Here is a 24820-nt window from a genome sequence, read left to right on the forward strand (position 1 = left end):
ATAGCTTCACTGCATGAGGAACGCTGGGCTGGAAGAAGCACAGGCTGGAATCAAGATTGCCGGGAGAAATATCAATAACCTCAGATATGCAGATGATAATAACACCCTTATGGCAGAAAATGAAGAGGAACTCAAAAGCCTTTTGATGAAAGAGAGAGGAAAGTGAAAAGTTTGGCTTGAAGCTCAACATTCAGAAAACGAAGATCATGGCATCTGGTCCCATCACTTCATGGGAAATAGATGGGGAAACAGTGGAAACAGTGTCAGACTTTATTTTTTTGGGCTCCAAAATCACTGCAGATGCTGATTGCAGCCATGAAATTAAAAGACGCTTACTCCTTGGAAGGAAAGTTATGACCAACCTAGATAGCATATTCAAAAGCAGAGACATTACTTTGCCAACCAAGGTCCATCTAGTCAAGGCTATGGTTTTTCCCGTGGTGATGTATGGATGTGAGAGTTGGACTGTGAAGAAAGCTGATCGCTGAAGAACTGACAGTACTTTGGCCACCTCACGCGATGAGTTGACTCACTGGAAAAGAGTCTAATGCTGGGAGGGATTGGGGGTGGGAGGAGACGGGGACGACAGAGAATGAGATGGCTGGATGGCATCACCGACTCGATGGACATGAGTTTGAGTGAACTCCGGGAGTTGGTGATGGACAGGGAGGCCTGGTGTGCTGTGATTCATGGGATCGCAAGGAGTCGGATACGACTGAGCGACTGAACTGAACTGAACTGCCCTAAAAATCCTTTGTGTGCCAACTCTCCATTACCCACTTCTCCTTCACTCTAATATATATCTAACCACTAATATATATATATATATTTTACTGTCTCCATAGTTTAGCCTTTTTCAGAATGTCACATAGTTGAAATCATATAGTCTTTTCAGATTGGCTTCTTTCACTTAGCAATTTGCATTTAAGTTTCCTCTATGTCTTGTCATAACTCATTTCTTTTTAACTCTGAATAATATTCTATTGTCTGAATGCACCACAGTTTATTTACCCATTCACCTACTGGTGGACATCTTGGTTGCTTTCAGATTTGAGCAATTATGAATAAAACTGCTATAAACATCCATGTGCAGATTTTTGTGTGGACATATGTTGTCATAATTTGGGTAAATAGCAAGGAGTGTAATTGCTGGATCATATGGTAAGAGTATGTTTAGTTTTTCAGGAAACTACTAAACTTTTCTATAGTGGCTATACCACTTTGTATTTCTACCAGCAATGAATGAGAGTTCCTGCTATTCCACATTTTCCTTAGCATTCGATGTCAATGTTTTGCATTTTGGCCATTCTAATAAGTATATTGTGGTGTCTTATTATTTCTTTGATTTTCAGTTTCCTGATAACATACCATGTTGAGCATCTTTTCATGTGTTAGGGAGGTGTGTGTTCAGGTTTTGTGATCCATTTTTAAAATAGGAGTATTTTTCTTATTGTTAAACTTTAAGAATCATTTGTATATTTTAGGTAATAATCTTATATCAGATATGTCTTTTGCAAATATTTCTCTCAGTCTGTGGCTTATCTTCTTATTCTCTCAATGATTATGTTTTCATTGTCCTTTTATCTTCTTCATAGTTTTAGAAGTTTTTATTTTATATATATTGATTATATATTATATATTTATTATATACATATACTATTAATGGAATATTATATATATTTATTTTACATATATAGTTAATGGAATTTTGAAATATAATATCTATATTTAACAAAATTTAAAATCTGTATCTTAAATTTTAACATAACTTAAAATTTGCTCTTTCTTCTATCTATAAAAACCACTTAACTCCCATTTTATATATATTGCATTTTATTATTTATCTGTAGTATTTGCTTAACTTTGTTTTAAATTCTCCTAATTATTCACTATTATTATAATTTTCTAACTTCATTTCATTAATCAAATGTTTTTTACAGACTTACCAAGTGCCAGGCATTATTCATACGTATGTGAAAACAATTTCTTTGTGTCCTAGTGTCATTAGTTTCCGGTTACAGAACTCATAGGGTTGCTAAATGAGTTAATACATGTACAATATTTAGAACAATGCCTTGCACCTAGTTTAAGCTCTGATTCACAGGAAGTTGTAAAAATAGTACAGAGAGGTCGTCTATGTCTTTCATCCAGTTTTCCCTACTAGTTACAGCTTACATAACAACTGTTACATAATAGTTACAGCTTACATAACAACTGTTACATAATAGTTACAGCTTACATAACAACTGTTACATAATAGTTACAGCTTACATAACAATATCAAAACTAGTAACCTGACATCTGTACACTGAGTGTACCGCTGTTTAGAGCTAAGCCATTTTATCACGTGTAGATCTGTGTAACTACCTCTACAACCAAGATGTGGAACTGTTCCATCACCACGAAGATCTCCGCTGTGCTACCCCTTTATCATCCCACTCTTCCTCCCACCATCCCTCACCTCTGGTGATCACAACTCTGTTGGCCATCTCTGCAATTTTGTCATTGAAAACTTGCTATATATAAATGGAATCATATGTTATGTGCTGTTAGGAGATTGACTTTTTCATTGAATACACTGTCTTTGAGATCTATCCAAGCTGTTATATACATCAGAGTTTTTCTCCTTTGCATTGCTGAGTAGCATTCTGCTGTATGGATGTGCCGCAGTATAACCATTCATCTATTGAGGATCATTTTGGTTCTTTCCAGTTTTGGGGTGTTGCCAATAAAGCTGCTAAGAACAATCATATATAGGCTTTTGTGAAAACATAAAATTTCCTTTCTCTGGGGTAAATGCTCAGGAGGGCAGTTATTGGGTTGCTTAGTAAGTCCATGCTTAGTTTTATATTTTAAACTGCTCTCTCTTTAGAGGAAAAATTTATAATATGATCGCTGACATGCACAAACTTCTTCTACCATCTTATTTTGTAAGTCTTAGTTTCTTCCCGTTTAGAAAATTGATTGTGTTTCCTTTGTTACATTTTTCTCTTTTTTGTTTTAAAATTAAATATTTCTTTATGGGCTGTTCTTAATTTCTTTTAGAGCAGTATGTTTAAACTTATAATTTAAAAAGAACACCTAGAACTTAATAGGACTTCCCTGGCGGTCCAGTGGTTCAGACTCTGCACTTCCACTGCAAGAGATACAGGTGTCAATCCCTGGTTAGGGAACTAAGATACCACATGCCACTCAGTAAAGATGACACCACCCTTATCACAGAAAGCAGAGAAGGACTTAAAGAGTCTCTTGATGAAGGTGGAAGAGAAAAGTGAAAAAGCTAGTTTAAAACTCAACATTCAAAAATTGAAGATCATGGCACCTGGTCCCATCACTTCATGGCAAATGGATGGGGAAACACTGGAAACAGTGAGAGACTTTATTTTCTCGGGCTCCAAAATCACTGCAGATGGTGACTGCAGCCATGAAGTTAAAAGACACTTGCTCCTTGGAAGAAAAACTATGACCAACCAAGACAGTGTATTAGAAAGCAGAGACATTACTTTTCTGACAAAGGTCTGAATAGTCAAAGCTATGGTTTTTCTAGTAGTCATGTATGGATGTGACAGTTGGACCATAAAGAAAGCTGAGTGCCACAGAATTGATGCTTTTGAACTGTGGTGTTGGAGAAGACTCTTGAGAGTCCCTTGCACTGCAAGGAGATAAAACCAGTCAATCCTAAAGGAACTCAACCCTGAATATACATTGGAAGGATGTTGAAGCTGAAGCTCCAATACATTGGCCACCTGGTGTAAAAGACCTGAAGAGCTGACTCACTGGAAAAGACCCTGATGCTGGGAAAGACTGAAGGCAGGAGGAAAAGGGGACGACAGAGGATGAGATGGTTGGATAACATCACTGACTCAACGGACATGAGTTTGAGCAAACTCCAAGAGATGGTGAAGGACAGGGAATCCTGGTGTGCTGCAGTCCACGGGGTTGCAAAGACACAACGGAGTGATTAAACAACAACAACAGAACTTAATAGCATGGACACTGTTCCTGTTGCGACACTGTTAGCACTCAAATCTGTATTATTTTGCTAGAACTTCCATTACAGAAAGCTATAGACTAAGTGGTGTAAACAACAGAAATATATTTTCTCACATTTCTGGAGGATAGAAGTCCAAGATCAAAATCTCAGCAGGCTTGGTTTCTCTCTCTCCTTGGCTTGTAGGTGCCCACCGCCTCACCATTTCCTCACATGGCATTCCTCTGTGTCTGTGCGTTCCTGATGTCTCTCCTTTCTTACAAAGACCGCAGTTCTGTAGGATTACGGCCCCACCCAGAGGGTCTCATTTCAACTTAATCACCTCTTTAAAGGTCTGTTTGGGGCTTCCCTGGTGGCTCAGACAGTAAAAGTGTCTGCCTGCATCGCGGGAGACCAGGGTTCGATCCCTGGGTCGGGAAGATCCCTTGGAGAAGGAAATGTCAACCTACTCCACTACTCTTGCCTGGAAAATTCCATGGACAGAGGAGTCTTGTAGGCTACAGTCCATGGGGTCTCAAAGAGTCGGACACGACTGAGCGACTTCACTTCACTTCCAAGTACTGCATTCTAAAGTCCTGGGAGTTGGGACTTCAACATATAAATTTTGGGGGGATACAGTTGAGTCCATAATGCATGCTAATATTATCTGGAGTTTCTATTTATAGATGTGTTATTTATAGTTTCACAATTGGCTCTCCCACCTACCAGCTCTGTGACAAATTCAAATTGCTCATCTTCTCTATGCTTTAGTGTTATCAATTTCCAATTGCTCATAGGATTGTTATAAGGATTAGTTAGTGGTGTTAGTTGCTCAGTCGTGCCCGACTCTTTGCGACCCCATGGACTGCAGCCCACCAGGCTCCTCTGTCCATGAGATTTTCCAGGCAAGGATACTGGAGTGGGTTGCCGTTTCCTTCTCCAGGTTAAATGAATACATTTACAACATTTAGAACAGTGTCTTGCGCTTAAGCTCAGCAGTTGTCACCACCTACTACATTCACCACTCATACTACAACTGTGTATAGTTAAGAGTAAGTTTCACATATTCCTTCACTCACAACTACAGCAATATTCTTTGTTTTCCTGGTTTGTTTAACCTGTATTGCTTCTAAAATCCACTCCTACATACTGGATTCATTCCTCATCTTGTCAATTCTTTAGTAATTCTTTCAGAAAGGGACACTATAGACTGACGATGGTTATGCTGTGTCCCCACAAATATTAAGTTTATGTGGTATAGAATTCTAATGTGAAAAATATTTTTCTCCTAGCTTTGAAGACAATGTTCCAGTTTCTTCTTGTATCTAAAGTGGATGATAAAATATTAGATATCAAAGTTAACATCATTCTGGAACTCTTTAGGATTTTCTCTGCATCCTTGATCTTACAAAATGTATGTAGATCTTTTTATCTTCATCTTGCCTGATGCTTTTAAGGACTCATGACCCTTTAAAGCTGAGATCTAATATCTGTGAGCTTTTTTTCATAGTTTTTATTTCATTTCTGTTTCATTCTATATTCTGGAGGAAATCTTGAGTTATTTCATCTCACTACTTTATTGTTTTCATTTTGATTTTCAGTGTGTCCCTCAAGTTTTTCCTTATTTCATCCATCCCATTTTTAGTTTAACAAACATCTGGTTAACTCTAAGTATAGCTGCAACATCTTCTCATGTCACTCTGGAAATTAATTATATTTATTTTAAATTCCTATTTGACTTGCTTTATTTCCTAGGTGTATACATTCCTTCTGATTGTTGTGCTTAATGCTTTTCTTTCAAGTATTAGCCATTTTCAAATGATTATTTATTTTTGGTTATATGTTCATCTTTGAAATTGAGGTCCCCTGCTAGCCTCCCTGTAAATGTTCTATTTACTGCAGTTTGTTTCTGGAAGAATTGTTAGAAATATTGCCTGATGCTGTGTGCTAACACCTCATCTTTCAAAGAGTCCAGGCTGCCTTTTCTTCTTAAATGTCATGCATGATGCTCCTTTGTCTTTCTGACTCAAGCACATACCTTCAGTGCTTTCGTGTGAGAGGTGAAGCAGGGTCCGACTTCTTTGCTTCTCAGTCATCCTCCTGACCCTGGTGTATGAAATTTCTGTGGCAGTCCAGTCCTGAATTCATCTTGTACTGTAATTGCATACTTTAATCTCTTCTAATTTCAGTCTTTTAAAATTTTCTCACATTCTCTGTGGGTTTCCTAGGTGGCACGGTGGTAAAGAATACATCTGCCAATGCAGGGGTACAAGAGATGTGGGTTTGATCCCTGGGGCAGGAAGATCCCCTGGAGTAGGAATCTCAAGCCACTCCAGTATTCTTGCCTGGGAAATCCCATGGACAGAGGAACCTGGTGGACTATAATCCATGGTGTCTCAAGAGTCAGACATGACTGAGCATGCATGCACATTCTCTGCTGTGGTGAAGGAAGGTCTTCTCCTTTAGCACTGTAATGAAGTTTTATCAGTCTCCTTCCAGAGATTTCTGTGGGCTTATTTGAGAGGTGAGGCTCTACAGTTTTGAATAAATTCCATCCCCCCCAACTTTCTACTTCGTATCATTAATCTCTTGTTATCTCTTTGTACTGTTAATCACTTATTTATCTTTTATTACTAAAGTCTCTTTGATATTATTACCCAATGGCTGATAAACAATATTCTCAATACATTGGCTTTAGAATCTTAGACAAGATCTTAACTTTCTAAAGTGAAACTTGCCTGTGTGTGTGCTCAGTCGGTCAGTCATGTCCAACTCTTTGGGAACCCATGGACTGTAGCCCTCCAGGCTCCTCTGTCCATGGGATTTTCCAGGCAAAAATACTGGAGAGGGTTGCTGTTTCCTTCTCCAGGGGGTCTTCCAGATCCAGGGATTGAACCCGCGTCTTCTGCATCTCCTGAATTGGCAGGCGGGTTCTTTACCACTGAACCACCTGGGAGGGCCAATGCGGCATTTACTCATCTATAAAGTGGGATGTTTTAACAGGACAAACTTTTAAGGCCTTGGGAGGATTAAATGTAAAAGCATATATGCAGGTGCTTAGTCGTTCCTTTAATCTGTTTTGTTGACTTTCTGTCAGAAGAAATCTGTGAGATAAGATCACTCAGTCTCCTTGCAAACTCTGTGTCCATCTTTATTCATTTCTGTAAGATTCATAGCAAAAGACACCAACACTCTCATTTCAATTACTTCCCATCAGGGTATGCAGAAAGTTCTCTTCGGTGTCAAACATAAATCCCAAGACTGTTTAATTCTGCTAATTTCCTATGTTGTAATGACTCACAACTGCATCTGTGATCTCTCATATTTATTACTCTCCACAGGCAAGTTGACTTCACAGAAATGCATTATCCAAGACTCTTCCAGTTGTAGTTTCCAATTCATGCTAGTCGTTTCCATGCCAACTCAAGGAAGAAAAACATTTCATGACTCATCTAGGGGTTCAAATAAGGGGAATCAAACTCTCTAAGCCTCTAGGCTCTACTGTTCTCTTTTCTTGGATCTGTTCTCAGACTGATCCTTTCCAAACTGTTTCCAAGAGGCTTAAGCCACACACGATCTTTTCAGTGTTCAAGCTCTCACAATGAGAGAGACACCCATATCTCTTCAAAATTTATATTAAGTCACAGCAAAAACAACAAGTCTTAGACTCTACTAGGACCAGTCACTTAGCAGGGTGAAGAGTCCTTCGGGTGAGTACGGTCCAGAGGGGCAGAATCATGTGTTTCACAGTTTCACTCATAGGACATAAAGTTGGGAAGCTGAAATTCTCCTGGAAAAGAGGGACTCTGTTATGAGGAGTATTGTTCAGGACAGAAATAGCAGATTTTCAGTACAAGAGACAATACAGATGAAGGCAAAAAGAGAGGGAGTCATGTTTTCTGTCATTTATCCATTGTCTCTCTCTTTAACTTGATGAAAGATTTACCTGAAAATTTGCCTTCTCCCCATATGCATCAAATAGGGTGCTTATTTATTCACTCATTAGTTTATTTATTTAGCCCCACTCATGTATGACACGTCTGCAGTTGCAAACTTGGAAATAACTGAGAGTCCGTGTAAGTCTGTCAGCTCTGAAGATCTGGGATTGTTCGTAGGTGATAAAGATATTATTCCCTGCCCTCGTAAAATATACGATTTAGTTTCAGTGTGGTCTGAATTGAAAATATACGATTTAGTTTCAGTATGTTATCAGACACATACAGAATTATTTCTAGCACAATCTAATATGGTAGCCCTATAAGAATGGTGCTATGAATGTACAGAAGGGGAATGATTGAGTGTAACTCTATGGGTCTGGGACTTGAAAGATGACTGGGATCTCTTTACTGGAGAAAGGTATGAAAGCTGTTCTTTCCATTAAAAGGAATAGTTTGCATAATGAAGTGAAGGCAGGAATACATATTACAGTCAATATGATCCTTATGTAGTTCTGGAAGTGGGAAATCCATGAAAAAGGGCCACTTTTAGAGCTTGATTTACTGTGAGATATGGAACGTTAGGCTATGCTGGCAGACCCTGATCTCATTTGTGAGTTCCATTACGAGTTCTTTCTGGTCAGGAATCAAATCTTATTCTTTCCTGTTTCTCTAAGTGTGTTAAGCCTTTTACAGGAACCACTTGTATTAATGTCATTGTTTACGTTCCAAAGGAGCAAATCTTCTCTGGCAACACAAAGAGTACAACTCGTATGTCCATATTCTCTTTTCTCTTTTAAAGCCAAAATCATCAGTAGATAAAGATGAAAAATACAATCTTGGTCCCTAAATTCTTCATTTCTGTGTCAGAGCATCAAAATATTTTGTGACGCAAAAATACAGCTAAGTATAGCTATTATTAGAGTGTGGTCATGTTTGTTTCCTAAGGAAATGGCCCAATAAAAAGGAGTGGGTTGATGACTGTGACAGTTAGCAATGAATTGCCTCTCAAGTCCAAATTCACCCCTCAATACATATTTTTTATTGGTGTATAATTTCTTTTTTATGTTGTGTTCATTTCTGCTGTACAATAAAGTGACCTAGCTACTTGTGTACATATATCCCCTCCCTCTTGATCCTCTGTCCCACCTTCACCCCCACCCCACCCCTCTAGGTCATCTCAGCCTGGGGGAGAGCCCCTTCCAAGTTGCTCCTTCAGCCTTGGGCAGAACCCCTTCCATGCCCCATCTGAGCTCGCTGTGCGATATAGCAGCTTCCCACTAGCTATCTGTGTAACTCACGATGAAGTGAAGTGAAGTCACTCAGTCACGTCAGACTCTTTGCGACCCCATGGACTGTGGCCTACCAGGATCCTCCATCTATGGGACTTTCCAGGCAAGAGTACTGGAGTGGGTGGCCATTTCCTTCTCCAGAGGATCTTCCTGACCCAGGGATCGAACCTGGGCCTCCCGCATTGCAGGCAGATGCTTTACCCTCTGGCCCACCAGGGAAGCCCCCATGATAGTGTATTGCGATGATAGAATTCTTCTAAGCATCTCTCCTTACAGTGAGCTCACTGTCGAGCTTTGTCAGTAGAGGGCACTGGAGAGACATTGCGGGAGGAAGGTGCTATCCTCTTTTGGTGGCCGTGCAGAGAGTGGGTGTTGTGGACGTGGAGACTTCCAGTGGAGCACTTCCTGTCTTGTTCCTAGAACCAGGCAATTTCTTGGTGACCTTGTAGGCTTGTCCTGGCCCTGTGATAACCTTCCCTGGCCTTTGCTACATAGAGAATGACACCTTGTGGCTTCCCATTGGTGGAAGTTTCCTGCTTGTCCAGGCACTGGTTCCCTCTTCAGGTCACTGGGCAGCTTCGCTGTCTTGGTCCCAGTCTGCATGTCCACACCCCTGCTTGCTGGTCACCTGTATCCCACTCACACCACAGAGGGTCGATTTCTGCTTGCCCAGCAATTGCAGACCATCTGTGACCTGGACAAACCAGTCATCTTCTGCTGCCCTTTGGGCTGAACTACACCTTCCCTAGCAAGGTCTGAACTCCAGCCTCTGGGAGAGCCCCTTCCAAGTTTCTCCTTCAGCCTTGGGGAGAGCCCCTTTCAAGTTGCTCCTTCCTTGGATACCCTCCTTCCCTAAGGGAACCAGAAAAAAATTCCTTCTTAGTCACTTGTTTATCTGAGTGTATTAATTTTTTATATCAGATATCCCCTGCTTAGCCCACTATGTGGTTTCTGTGTCCTATCTGAATCCGTAGGCTACAATGACATGAGAGATTATAACTTCAAGAATTCAGCATCCGTGGATACTTGGAATATACCACTTTTTGAAACCTCTTTGGAAAGATCCTCATACATGTAACTCTTAAATCGTCTCAGTTTCTTCTCAGTCTGCTCTTTAACATCCTTGCTTCATGATAATAATTTCCCTTGGAAATATTTACCTCTTTGTTTCCTTCAGAAATATTTATCTATCTTGTCTAAGAGTCCATTCTGTCCAAGAGGCTGTGTGCCAGTCATTTTTACTTGTTTCTCCTGTTGGAAGATCAACTTGTGCTATAAACAGACTGGGTGATCATCTCAGACAGGAAATGACCATCACACATCAAGCAGACATGGCAATAGTTACTTCTGTGTTTATAATGATTCATTTTGGGAAGAACTGCTCACCTTTCATGGATTTCCCCAGAAAGTGCCAACTTCTGAGAGATGTCATTCCAAACGCATCATCCTGAGCTTACGCTTCTTCTTAGGATTCACACATTACAATGTATAATATTTCTCCTTTTTTGTTTTCTTGGGAAAAAAAAATCTGTGGGTCACCTTCTTATTTTAGTCCTTCTTCTAAAATGATAGGCCTCTGTGTTCTTTTTTTAAAAAAAAATCTGCCCTTTTAGCAAGACCTTCAGTGACCCTTATCCAGCCTTACCCACTTGGAGAGTGGTAATGGAAAGTCGCTTTATTAATAGAAGAAAACAGATGCTGTTCCAAAGTTCCATAGTTGCACAACTCTTGTTCATTCTGACCTTGGCAACTATAGCAGTCTGTGGTGATGCCTGATTGCGTTACCAGTCCCTCACTCCCTCCCCTCCTTCCTTTCTTTCCTTCTCTTTGTTCCTTTCTTCCTTCTTTTCTTCCCTGTCTCTTTCACACCCTCTGTCTTATTTTCCTTCCTTCCTTTTCTCCCCCCATCATCTACCTTCCCATTATAATTAGGAGTGCTCAGTTACGTCCGACTCTTTGTGGCCCCGTGGACTGTAGCCCACCACGCTCCTCTGCCCATGGAAGTTTTCAGGCAAGAATACTCAAGTGGGGTGCCATTTCCTACTCAATGGGATCTTCCTGACCCAACCCAGGGATTGAACCTACATCTCTTGAATCTCCTGCAGGTGGATTCTTTACCACTAGGACCACCTGGGAAGTTCACCATAATTAGGATAGAATTTGAACTCCTTGCCATAGGCTACAGAGGCCACATGTGACCTGGCCGGTGCCTTCCTCTCTAACTTCTTTTCCCTCCACAGGCAATACTCCAGACATAATGGTCTTCTAATAAGCCAAGCTCTATCATGTTTCGAGGGTTTGGCACTTGCCATTCTTTCTTAAAGATCACGGTTTCTACTTTGTCTCAGGGATGCCTCCTCTCCATTGTTTTGAAATGCCATCTCTTCTGACTTGCCTCCTCTAGCTGCTCTAACTAGTCATCTCCATCGCCAGCATGCTGTTCAGTTCAGTTCAGTCGCTCAGTTGTGTCCGACTGTTTGCAACCCCATGAATCACAGCACGCCAGGCCTCCCTGTCCATCACCAACTCCCGGAGTACACTCAAGCTCATGTCCATCAAGTCGGTGATGCCATTCAGCTATCTCATTCTCTGTCGCCCCTTCTCCTCCCACCCCCAATCCCTCCCAGCATCAGACTCTTTTCCAGTGAGTCAACTGGTCGCATGAGGTGGCCAAAGTATTGGAGTTTCAGCTTTAGCATCAGTCCTTCCAATGAACACCCAGGACTGATCTCCTCTAGAATGGACTGGTTGGATCTCCTTGCAGTCCAAGGGACTCTCAAGAGACTTCTCTAGCAGCACAGTTCAAAAGCATCAATTCTTCGGTGCTCAGCTTTCTTCACAGTCCAACTCTCACATCCATACATGACCATGGGAAAAACCATAGCCTTGACTAGGCGGACCTTGGTTGGCAAAGTAAAGTCTCTACTTTTTAATATGCTATCTAGGTTGGTCATAACTTACCTTCCAAGGAGTAAGCGTCTTTTAATTTCATGGCTGCAATCAGCATCCGCAGTGATTTTGGAGCCCCCAAAAATAAAGTCTGACACTGTTTCCACTGTTTCCCCATCTATTTCCCATGAAGTGATGGGACCAGATGCCATGATCTTCATTTTCTGAATGTTGAGCTTCAAGCCAACCTTTTCACTCTCCTCTTTCACTTTCATCAAGAGGCTTTTGAGTTCCTCTTCACTTTCTGCCATAAGGGTGGTGTCATCTGCATATCTGAGGTTATTGATATTTCTCCCGGCAATCTTGATTCCAACTTGTGCTTCTTCCAGCCCAGCGTTCCTCATGATGTACTCTGCATATAAGTTAAATAAGCAGGGTGACAATATGCAGCCTTGACGTACTCCTTTTCCTATTTGGAGCCAGTTTGTTGTTCCATGTCCAGTTCTAACTGTTGCTTCCTGACCTGCATACAGGTTTCTCAAGAGGCAGGTCAGGTGGTCTGGTATTCCCATCTCTTTCAGAATTTTCCACAGTTTGTTGTGATCCACACAGTCAAAGGCTTTGGCATAGTCAATGAAGCAGAAATAGATGTTTTTCTGGAACTCTCTTGCTTTCTCCATGATCCAGACTGCCGTCATATCACCCTGTTATATGCTTTGTTACACTACTTTGTAGTATACCATATGCTATGGTATTATGGTTTTTTATATCTTTTTTTAATCTTTTTCTTTATTACAATAAAGATTCTTTGATGTCAGAGAATTCACATGCCTTTTGGCTAGTGTATCCCTAAAGATTAGAATAGTTCCTGGCACATGATAAGAGACTTAATATTTCTGACCATCTGCTTACTGTGCACTGAACTGTGAATTGTGGCTCATGGGCAAACAAGTAAAAAAATTATTATCCCTTTCCTGGAGGAAACTGAACAAATGGATTTAAGATGTTCCTATTATAATTGTCTTTTCCTGGATGCCACCAGAGTAGGTCAGGGGCCCAATGACAGCTGGGGCATGGTTAAGAGGGAAAAATTAAGGAAGAATATAATACCAAGTTGCTTTGTAATAATTTTATTGCCCTATTCAACTGAAATTCTCTGAATTCTCTTCAGCTGGATTCAATATCATTCTTTTTGGGTCAAATTTTGGGAAGGCCTGTTAAAATGCAAGTGAGAGTGACTGACATAGTAACCTGTATGTACAGATTATAGAAGTCATTGTTGTTGATTATCTCCATAATGGTTTCCTAACATATTTTAAGCAGTGGAACATTTTTCAAATCAAAGGCCACCCAGAAGCCTAATACAGGGCTTGGTGAAAATGGCTGATGCTCTAACTGAAGTGGCATGGAAAAACTGGTACCCTGCTCACCAAGCACTTCTAACTCCTGTCCTTCCAGGTAGGACTGGAGACCACCTATGGTACCCAGAGCTGTACAGAGCAAGGTTTGAAAATCACAAATTTCATAGTAACCCCTTCATTCGAGAAACTGAGCCCAGAGAACTGAAGTGACTTATCCAAAGTTATAAACTTATTGTCAACGAAAGGCCTGAAGCCCAGCTCCCTGAATCCTAGAACACTGTGCCTGTGACTGTTTGATCCTGCATTTCCGAAGGATAGATTCCGTAGAATAGATTTATTCCTAGCAGGGGAGTCCCTCTAGGGAGAGAAAAGTCAGAGACTTTACTTCAAGATTTGCAGTTCCTCTGTTCTTTCAGGACTGTGCACGTGGAACACGGCCTCATGAGACTTCTCTTCCACTCATTGTTGTTTAGTCACTAAGTTCTGTCCAACTCCTTTTTGACACCATAGACTATAGCCTGACATACTTCTCTGTCCATGGGATTTCCCAGGCAAGAATATTGGAGAAGTTGTCATTTCCTTCTCCATGGGATCTTCCTGACCCAGGGCTTGAACCCATGTCTCCAGTGTCTCCTGCGTTGGCAGGTGGATTCTTTACTACTGAGCCACCAAAGAAATCACCCTTCTACTTGGAAGTCATCCTTTTTTTTTTTTTTGCTATGCCTCACGGCTTGTGGAATCTTAGTTCCCCTACCAGGAACTGAACCCATGTCCCCTGCATTGGAAATGCAGAGTCTTAACCACTGGACCGCCAAGGAAGTCCCAGAAATCATCTTGAACTTGTTTTGGTGATGGTGGTGGTTTAGTCGCTTAAGTCGTGTCCAACTCTTGTGACCCCATGGAATGTAATCTAACAAGCTCATCTGTCCATGGGATTTTCCAGGCAAGAATACTGGAGTGGGTTGCCATTTCCTTCTCCAGGGGATCTTCCTGACTCAGGAATTGTACCTGGGTCTCCTGCACTGCAGACAGATTCTTTACCAACTGAGCTATGAGGGGTAAGGAAATGAGACTGCCTTCTCCAAATATTTATCTTATAATGACTTTATTGCTGTGAATTTCCATTAATCAGAGAGAGCTTTTAACCATTAGGCGTCTTGACTTCCTGTTTGTGAAAAGTGGCCTGACTCTGATCAAGAAGGGTAGCTCCTTTTCGTAAGTGTTTTTGTGTTTATTTCTAAGTAGAAGCCCAAATTAGAAATAACTGATTTGGCTGAATTGCCGGTTAATAAATCAGCCATAGTACAGATTTTCTTTTGCTAATTGAGAGTTCAGAGCCAACAGCATCTGGCACGATAGCAAACGCTTAATAGATGTTTTTAATTAACTGAATAAATTTCAAAGATGTGTGTTATCTAGCAAATAAAATTTAACAATATATTAATCTGATTTCTGACTACAGACTGGGGTGGATGGACGTTATTTGTGCCATATGCAATTGTTATATCCCAAGCATCAATAATGCCCACACTGAGATCCTGGAAAATATCCTTCAGGGCAAGATACTGGATATAACCATGAAAGTCACTAAATCTCTCCATATCAACATTCATCTCCCTGATGTTTTCTGCCTTGATGATAACCACAGTGTCTGGGCTTCTCAGAAGAAGGCGTTGAACTGCATCATGGATGTTGAGGGCCCTTCGGATAAAAACGTCAATGGGAAAGGGTCTGAAGTGTTGGCCCAGAGAAATAACAATGATAGTATTTTTTTCTCCTCCAATTCTGTCAATAACCTGGGCGATGTACTCAATCTCTTTGACTGAATAGGTCAATGATCCAATCAAGGGGTAACTATGTTTTTGCCACTGGATATTGATATTCTCGTTCAAGTCCACAGCAAGTTGCTTTTGAAATTTTCCAGATTCGTGCAGATCCACTGACTTCAGGGCTGATGACAAATAAGAAATCCCAAAATGAAAGGAGAATAAAGTTATAAAGTTCATAAAAATAGAAGAAAAATTTTGATGTTTATAATTAGATGTTAATCCTGACTAATTTATCATAGGTTTAAATGAGAGACCAGTTTGAAAATTATTGAGCAACCAAAAGTGTTATACAAATAAATTCTATCAGCCCCTGTGTAGAGCCATGTAGAACCAAATGGACTGCCGATAGCGAGCATCGACATCACTTCACTGGAGGTTGATGGAGTCACTTTCATGGGTATTAGTTTTGACACTTTGTTAACTATAGACTAAGCCCCTTTGAAGATAGAGAAAGGTGCTAGCTGATGTCTATAAATTTTAAAATACAAGTAAACCTACTTCCCCAAGTCCTTTGTAAGTTCACTTAAGACTGGAATTGTATTCTATACTTCTGTGTTTCTTTTACATATGCACAAAGTGGTACTGAATACATCATCTATAATAATATTATTGCTATTCATTCGTAAAGGACTTAACAGTTTATAAAACATTTATTAGGACTGATATATTTATTTACTTCAAAGCTCCATATATATGCATGGTGGTGGTGATTTAGATGCTAAGTCCTGTCTGACTCTTGGCTACCCCATGGACTGTAACCTGCCAGGCTGCTCTGTCCATGGGATTTTCCAGGTAAGAATGGGTTGCCATTTCCTTCTCCAGGGGATCTTCCCCATCCAGGGATCGAACCTGGGTCTCCTGCATTGCAGGCAGATTCTTTACCAACTGAGCTACCAGGGAAACCCTACATATATAATTGCCATCTTCTGGAAAAGAAAACCAAGAGATGAAATGACCTGCCAAGATTACACAACCAGTAAGTAAGATACTCTGTACCTTAAACTTGAAGTTCCTTATTAAAGTAATCTACCCAGTTTTAAAACTTTTGAAAAGTATAATATGAATGGAAGAAAATGAAGTCGCTTTATTTTTCACTATATTAATTAGACTATCAAGGCCAGTTTCTTCGTAGCTAGAACATCTGAGGAAAATGTGTGGGAAATAATTATTAATGCTTTGTAACATGTACCAACTTAGAAGTGAAGGGCTACACTTAAATTCTTAACCCAGTGAGGTTTGAAAATGGTGATGCTGGATGGTTGGGTGGAAGAAAATGGCAGATTTTTTTCTTCATTCTGTTTCTAACATATTTCAGTTTTGTTTTCTAAAGCACACAATAACCACACAATTTAACTTTTGAAAATACGTGTAACAGATGTTTTTGTTATCACAGCTTCAAAGGTCAGTCAAGAAAGTAGGTAAGTCAATAATTCAATACTGTCAAAAACTAAGAGCCCACCCTGACCCTGCCATTGCAGAATGTGATGCTAGAAGTTGTCACTAGATCCTAAATTTTACAGATGAGGAAAGTGAGATCTGGAGGAGATTAGTCATTTATCAGAGGTCACAACTTAGAACTCTCCCCTTTGAGACTGGAATTGACATATATACACTGTGATGTATAAAACAGATAACTAATGAGAACCTACTGTATAGCACAGGAACTATCTTATAGTTCCTACAGAACTCAGGGCTATGTGGTGGACTAAGTGGGAAGGAAATCCAAAAAAGAGGGGTTACACATATAGCCGATTCACTTTGCTGCACAGCAGAAAATAACACAGTATTGTAAAGCTGCTGCTGCTGCTGCTAAGTCGCTTCAGTTGTGTCCGACTCTGTGCAACACCATAGACGGAAGCCCACCATTCTCCCCCATCTCTGGGATTCTCCAGGCAAGAACACTGGAGTGGGTTGCCATTTCCTTCTCCAGTGCATGAAAGTGAAAAGTTAAAGTGAAGTCGCTCAGTCGTGTCCAACTCTCCACGACCCCAAGGACTGCAGCCTACCAGACTCCTCCATCCATGGGATTTTCCAGGCAAGAGTACTGGAGTGGGGTGCCATATAGTATTCTCCAATAAAAATAAAGAAGAAAAAACTCTCCCCTTCTGTTGCAGGGGGTTCAAGGTCCTACTGATGTTCCCTTTTTACTGGGCAAATCAGCTTACTCTCTAAGTTGGAGATCACAAGAGTGGCCTCATGTTAGGAAGGCCAATGGGGAGCCACACTAAAGCCACACTGTCCCCAGTGGTAAGAACTAGGGCCCAGAACACAGAGGGCTGGCAGTGACAGTTTTCCAGATAACAGTGCTAAGATCTACTAGTGGATTCTGAGTTATTATTGATGCATTCTTTGCTTAGTAAAAGGAGCAACTGGCCTAGGCTTCTAACAAATGGATTCTAGCCCCAGTTCTAATATGAACCAATGATAGTAAGGCAATAACTATTGTTTTCTGGGCACTTACTAAGTGCCTTGCTATGTGTTAAATATTTTATAACCATTACTTCATTTAATCTTCATAACCATCACCAGATGCTATTGTTATTTTTAGTTCACTGATGTGGAAGATAAGCTGTATGCCCAAGGTCATAGTCTAGGTTTGTTAAGCTCCAAAGCCCCCGCGTTTAACTATTATGCCTACCTGATATGAAGCTATTACCTCACCCGTAGCATCTGTCCTATGAAACAGTAATCTTGATGACGGCTCACACCAAAGAGAGCTAACCATGTAGCCAGCTGTATTCTAAATGCGTTGTGTACTGTACTTCATTTTTACCAGGTGGGTACTGTTTTCATCTCCATTTTACAGATGAGGAAAGTGAAAGTGAAGTCACCCAGTTGCATCTGACTCTTTGCGACCCCATGGACTGTAGCCCACCAGGCTCCTCCATCCATGGGATTTTCAGATGAGGAAACTAGGACAAAATCTTAGTTATGTAACTTGCCCAAGGCTATCAGATAGGACAGTAGAGTCCTTATTTTGAGCCCAGGACATCTGGATGTAGAAGCCATACCCATAATCTCCATGCCATCTGTAGAAGGTAGGTAGTATCTTGTTATCGTCAGCTCTATGTGTGATTTCTGAGTATCCTGGGTAAATACTGAAGTGTGAATTCTGCAGGAATAGGAACGGAGTAAACGTTTTTCTATCCTGGCTCCCTTCTAGTCAATAAATGTATTCTTTTAAAGAGAAGCTAATACCTTGTGAAAAGTGTTGATGTGCTGTGATTAAGAAATATGAAAGAGGCATTCCCCATATTCCTTTCTCCCCTTGAAATGAAAAAGAAGTTTCTGAAAGGGATGTGAGTAAAAGCTCAGACAGAGGCATACTGTTGATATGGCTTTTGAAGTATTCCATCCACTGGCGGATCGTGGAATCTCCCAATAGGTATATAAATTTTCCTCTCAGGCATTCTTTCATTTCGATTGCAGCCAAACTACAGGAGACAGGATTCCACGTGTCTTTCCAGACATGTCCACTGGGAATTGTGGGTGCCATTCCAAACTTGCATTTCCTTTTCACTGGAACTGTCTTTTCTGCTAAAGAATCAACAAGATAGGGTCTTCTAAAGTATCACTTTATCGGTGAGAACCGTCTTTTTTAGGTATCCTTTTAATAGAGTGTGAGGGTGGAGGAAAAATCTTATTGAAGCATCATTCTCTTAATGGAATAGTTAGTTTTCAGAAAAAAATTTTCTCTGAAAAGAATTTTATAAGTGATACTCATTAATGTTCATTATAGATAGCATGTTTTCTCCCAGAGAAAAAGGCCTTCTGGGTAAAATTTAAGTATTTGTTTGCCTTCTTACGAAAGAAAAGACATCAATTCTTACTTAGTAGGGAAAACTCAATTATCTTGTCATTTAGTCCAATTTACCTCAAAGTTTATCACACACTGTCATAGGGTCTTAAGTGCCACCATTAAACTGTTAATGCTTTAAGTGCATGGAGATATAAAAAAATTAACAATTAATTTGGTTTGAGTCCTGGACAGTCCACATGGATATGGCTGTAGGCTGGAGCAGACTCGTGGGAATCCAGGATAGACTGGGTATTGACCATTAGTCACAGGTTTCTGAAGAATCTGGGAATATGATGGACTGAGGCCTTTATCCTTGGCAGTCTTGGGGCTGTGATTATTCACCACCCAAAGGAAGTGGTTTAATATTTTAATAACTGGCATAAGTATCTTTGTGTATCCTGAGTGAAAAATGCCATTTCCATCTGTAGATACATAAACACACTTCAACGTCAATGAGTTTGGTAGCAATTAGCAAGCTGTTGATACTGAACTTAAAGGGACACAAAAGTTCCCGCATTAAATCATTTTCGATAGGGATTTCCTAGTATGTTCCCTAGTGGCTAATCCGCCTGCAGTACAGGGGACCTGGGTTTGATCCCTGGGTCGGAAAGATCTCCTAGAGTAGGAAATAGCAACCCACTCTAGCATTCTTGCCTGGGGAATTCTAAGGACAGAGGAACCTGGTGGGTTACAGCCCATGGGGTTACAAAGAGTCGGACTCAACTGAGCAGTTAACACTTTGAGCCAAAGAAATTGAAGAGAAATTAATAAAAGTATGGAAGTGCTATTTTATATGTTATGGTTTGAAAGGTGGCAAAGACAAAGAGGGGGAAATTGGGATGAATTGAATCATAAATGGTAGGTTAGAAACCTCTAGATGGTGATTATTGTGCTTGGAGTGATGAGGGAAGTGCTAACGGTGGTGGTAGGGGGAGGTAAGACCTAGTTGCAACCTGGGAGAGAGTTCTGACATTTGAATGTTGTTGTGTCTGATGGGCAAGTAATCCGTTGCCTGATAGATAAGGATGAGATTGATGATGAGGGTTATAAATCAGGTTTAGGATTCCAGTCATTTATTCACTTAGGTAATTGGTGTCTTGGCCCACCACAGACAAGCCTGATGAGCAGAGTAACATATGATTGGTAGTAGTGAACAAGTTTCAAGGAAGGAAAAACCCTTTAAATGGGATGATCACTAAGTGTGTGTGTGCTCAACTGCACAGTTGTGTCCGTCTCTTTGCGACCCCATGGACTGCTGCCCACCAGGTTCCTCTGTTCATGGAATTCTCCAGGAGAGAATACTGGAATGGGTTGCCATTTCCTACTCCAGGGGATCTTCCTGACCCAGGGGTCGAACCCGGGTCTCCTGCGTTGGCAGGTGGATTCTTTACTGCTGAGCCACCTGGGAAGCCCCAGCTATCAGTCACACAAAGGGAGGACTTACAGTTACATTTGGAGACAGTAATGGCATCAAACTTTGCCATCATCTCTACACCCACATTTGACCTTAAAGAGACAAATATAAAAATTAATTGGCAAGTGGCCCCAGGATCAGGAAACACAAGAAGTCACATTACCCATTGTTTTAGTTATTTCTTATGATAATAACTGACTACTTTGGCCACAGTTCCAGACCATTTATTAAATTTCCATTTCCAGGCCTATTAATTCAGGGAGTACAGATCCCCAGAAGGTGTACAAGGTAATTTTTTGAGATTCAGAAAGAATATATTAGCATCTAGGCATAGTCACACATGTATATTTCTCCTTCTCTTTTAATTTTTATTCTAGTCATATATTTTTTTTGTTTCAATGATAAGGGTTAAATATCCAAAATATTTAGGGATGACTGGAGAGTGGGCACTGTCCCCAGATGAATTCACATATCTTTTCTAAAATGGCTCTTCATAGAGTCCCAAAGTTGATATATTAATACACAATTAATTAATAGCTATTTCCTTTGGATGAACAGATAGGCCAAATCATTACTGCATTTACCCAGATAGTCTCCAGAAATAATTATTTACCTTTCAAAGAGGCTTCTTTCTTGTTTGCTAAGATAAGATATGTCCTTGTTTTTGGAATGCATGTGGGTGAGCGCGGCACAGGGAATGTACGGAGGCTTCATGCAGTAGAAGGCTTCTTGGTCTCGGGTATCCAGGTATTCACACAGTTCAGCACTTGAATTTAAAACCAGGGCACAGTCAGTATTAACTTGGGAGGTGCCTCTGTTAAACTGGCCTGTGAAGATCACCCTGTCATAGCCTTGGTTCCTGGCCCTCCAGAGAGCCGACACCCCTTCACTGGGGTGGATGAGCAGGACGGACAGGGACACCTGGCCCTCCCAGAACAGGGTGAAGCTCACAAGGTAGGTGCCGTTGTTGAAGTCTGTCACCTTTCCGGAAGCACCTGCCTTCAGGGCTGGGGAGGACAACCTGGCCCTGAGGAAATCCCCGCCATATTCCTTCCTGCGTCCCAGGTGGTCCCTCACCTCCAGCAGGACGTCCAGCTGGTCCCCCCTGCAGTATGTGTCTCGAGGGCTGAGGAGGGTGGCTCTGCTGTGTGTGGCGCTGGTGGTGGAGCTCACTTTGGTGAAGGGTCTGGGTGGGATCAGCTGGTCTAGTTTCTCCGTGATCCTCTTTATCCTCAGTGCAGTCTCTGTTGGGGAAACTATTGGATTCAGTGGTGCTTCAGGATGTGTTTTCATGACGAAACTCCAGTGATGGAGGGAAAAGGGCAACTTGAATACAGTCCTTAACTGAAATGACAAGGAATACAATAGAGAACACAGAAAGTATGCCTATTTAATGTGATAATTCTGGTAGGTTAGTCAACGTCTCTTTTAGCAAATGATGAGTGGTAGAAAAATTAAAAATAAAATGATATTGAGATTATATTATGTTTCATAGGAAAAATGGTTTTCCTTAAATCTGGTGGTGGAACTTCACTTTTTACTGACTAATCTATTTTGTTGTTGTTTTGTTACACCACACAGCTTGTGAGATTGTTCCCCAACCTGGGATTGAACTCCTGGGCTTTTGGCAGTGAAAGCACCAAGTCCTAACCACTGGACTGCCAGGGAATTCCCATCGCTGGCTAATCTATTTTGGGTGAGCCATTCTACTGCAAATAACCCTAGGATCGTCTTTCTTAAAGTGGTGATCATAAAATATGCTTTCATTGGGCAATTGTGAAGACCAAATGAGAAAATGCTTTTTAACTGCATAGCAGAGAACAGATGTTTATTGTTCTATTAGTTTTATCTTAAAATTAGAGTTCAGTCATTTAAACAAATCTTTAAGAAAATTTTCAAGAAGCATGGAGATTTTATGTAATATACAATTATCTATTTTTTCTGTTTCACTTTTTATACTTTGATTAAAGAGTCTGAGGTATTTACTAGTAATTCTTAGATAACTGTTTTAGCTAAAAGGACATAAGAGACATAGGCATATAAAATATTTATTTTCTAATCATAAAATAACACTGATATTATTAAAAGTGAGAGAATGCCACAACTCTATAGAAAATAAAAATCAGTCACAATTACAGCAACCACTCTTAACAATTTTGGCGCTTTTTCTTTCATCCTGTGTAAATATTTCATGTGATTGTGAACACACTGAATATTTACCAATTAATTTTGATTTAAAATAGTGTCATTAACAACTTTCCACCTTATGCCCAAATAATATTCCAGCCTATGGACATAGTTTAATATTTCACCTGTTCCTAAATTTTTAGATATTTATTGTATTCATCTTTTCTCTGTTACTTATAATTCTGTAAAGGACACTTTTTGGCATAAATCTTCCCAGTAATAGCTCTGAATTTCCAATAAAGGCAGAGTATCTTGTGTTGGAATAGGTTACTGTGGTTAACATTTTTACTTTTTATTATTTGACATGTTCTGATTCTTAAAAAATAAAAACCTTTTTATTTATCAGATTACAGAGATGGTATTAGCAACCAGGATATGCCAGGTACCATTCTAAATGCTTTCCATATGTTAACTCATTAATCCTCACAGTAATATATGAGGTATTTATTTTTACGACCCAGTTTTCAGATGATGAAACTGGTTCACCTCAAAGTTAAGAAACTTAGCCAAACCTGCGCAGCTAGTCAACAACAGAGTCAAATTTTAATCCCAGGCAAGTATCACTATAAATGAGCTACCCAGGGACTTCTCTGGTGGTCTACTTGCTGAGATTCCATGCTCCCAATGCAAGGGGCCTGGGTTCGATCCCTGGTCAGGGAACTAGATCCCACATGCCACAACTAAGGTGTTTTTACATTCTGCAACTAAAAGATCTCACATACTGCAACTAAGACCTAGCACAGCCAACTAAATAAATGAAAAAAATTATATATATATAAAGGTATATATATATATATATATATATACACACACACACAGACACACACACACATGCATACATACATATGAGCTACCTAGTATTGCAAGTATGCAATAAGGCTAGAATTCTCTTTCACTGCTGGTTTAGGTGCAAATTGGCACCATGTGTCTGGAAAACAGGTCTATAGCATATAATAAGACCTTTAACAATGTTCACTGCATTTGCCAATAATTCTATTTCTGAGAATTCAGTGAATCATAGTAATACCTCTGAATTTCCAAAAGTAGACTAGCTTGTATTGGACTAACTTTCCTGTAGATAACAATGATAAAATTCTAGACACTCCCCTCCCCCCACTGCAAGTCTCTTTTAAAAGCACTGGAGAGTGACCACAAACTGACAGACGCCAGAGGAGAGTTGAAATGTCAAAGAAGGAACTACACTGAACTACAATGAAAAAGTGCCAACTGAGTTTCTTCCCCCGAAGTGAAATTATACCAAAAATGACACATAGGTCTTTAGGAAGGAATGAAAAGCCTTAGAAATGGTAAATACATGGGTTAATATAAAATACTATGTGTTTATCTTTTAATTTATTTAAAATGCATATAATTATTAAAAAACTACAATTTTGTAACATAACAACTATAGCATAATGAATGAGTTGGGGAGTAGGTGGGAATAAATGATTAAAAAGTTATTACAGATTATGTGAAGTAGCGCAATATTAACTCTAAAATTTAAGAATGTCCATTGTAATCTCTAGAGAAACTACTTTTTAAAAAAACTTAGAGCTATAAAAATAATAGAGAAACTAAAAGGACATACCAAAAATAATATCAATCCAAAGGAAGGAAGGAAATGGGGAACAGAGGAATGAAAATCAGAATGGCCAAACAGAAAATAAATAGCAAAATGGTGGACCTAAATCTACTCATATTTATCACTTCATTAAAAGTAAGTGTACTAAACACTTCATTAAAGGGCAGAGATAATCATACTGCTTTGGAATAGTAGAGCTTGCAGATTTTTAAAAGACAGTATGTATGCACAAAATAATGTTTTGTTATCAATCCATTCATTTGTATGTATTTTAATATTTTTAAATATTTAACATACTTTGATATTAAAAGTTATAGTTTGGCATTAAAATGTATGGTATTATCAAATTTTGGAAGAATTTTTGTTTAATAAATTTGTGATCAATGTTTCAGTATTTGAGATAATTAATTTACAAAATGGTAAAGCTATTATATTTCCAGCTATGTGATTAGTAATACATTCTAGAAAAAAAAGTTTTACTAGAATGATTTTTAATAAACGGAGTGTTAAATTTTTTTTAAAAGGCAGAGATAAAACAGCAAGACCCAGGTGCTTGCTGTCT

At 39.8% G+C, this 24820-nt stretch overlaps 1 protein-coding gene and 1 long non-coding RNA gene across 16 annotated transcripts in view; one reads left to right on the forward strand and one right to left on the reverse strand.

Annotated features, from left to right (window-relative positions):
- Positions 1-24820, forward strand: part of LOC129554355 (uncharacterized) — a 105107-nt gene that overhangs the window by 77026 nt on the left and 3261 nt on the right. For 7 of the 9 annotated variants that reach the window (XR_016038970.1, XR_016038968.1, XR_016038973.1 and 4 more), the window contains 2 exons: positions 16099-18314; positions 22071-22185. This is a non-coding gene — a long non-coding RNA (uncharacterized LOC129554355). The remainder of the gene's footprint in view (positions 1-16098; positions 18315-22070; positions 22186-24820) is intronic. The other 2 variants (XR_016038974.1, XR_016038967.1) reach the window with 2 other exon arrangements.
- Positions 1788-24820, reverse strand: part of LOC129554352 (NXPE family member 4-like) — a 69485-nt gene continuing 46452 nt past the window's right edge. For 4 of the 7 annotated variants that reach the window (XM_055423060.2, XM_055423056.2, XM_088842940.1 and 1 more), the window contains 4 exons: positions 21103-21833; positions 20520-20581; positions 18475-18813; positions 1788-15398 (listed from right to left, as the gene is read on the reverse strand). In XM_055423060.2, the coding sequence (XP_055279035.2) occupies positions 14863-15398; positions 18475-18813; positions 20520-20581; positions 21103-21782 (1617 nt within the window). In that variant the 5' untranslated portion in view covers positions 21783-21833 and the 3' untranslated portion in view covers positions 1788-14862. The remainder of the gene's footprint in view (positions 15399-18474; positions 18814-20519; positions 20582-21102; positions 21834-24820) is intronic. The other 3 variants (XM_088842941.1, XM_088842943.1, XM_088842942.1) reach the window with 2 other exon arrangements.

The sequence above is a fragment of the Moschus berezovskii genome, chromosome 14 (assembly GCF_049115385.1).
Source record: "Moschus berezovskii isolate FMDL1 chromosome 14, NW_MosBer_1.0, whole genome shotgun sequence".
NCBI lineage: Eukaryota > Metazoa > Chordata > Mammalia > Artiodactyla > Moschidae > Moschus > Moschus berezovskii.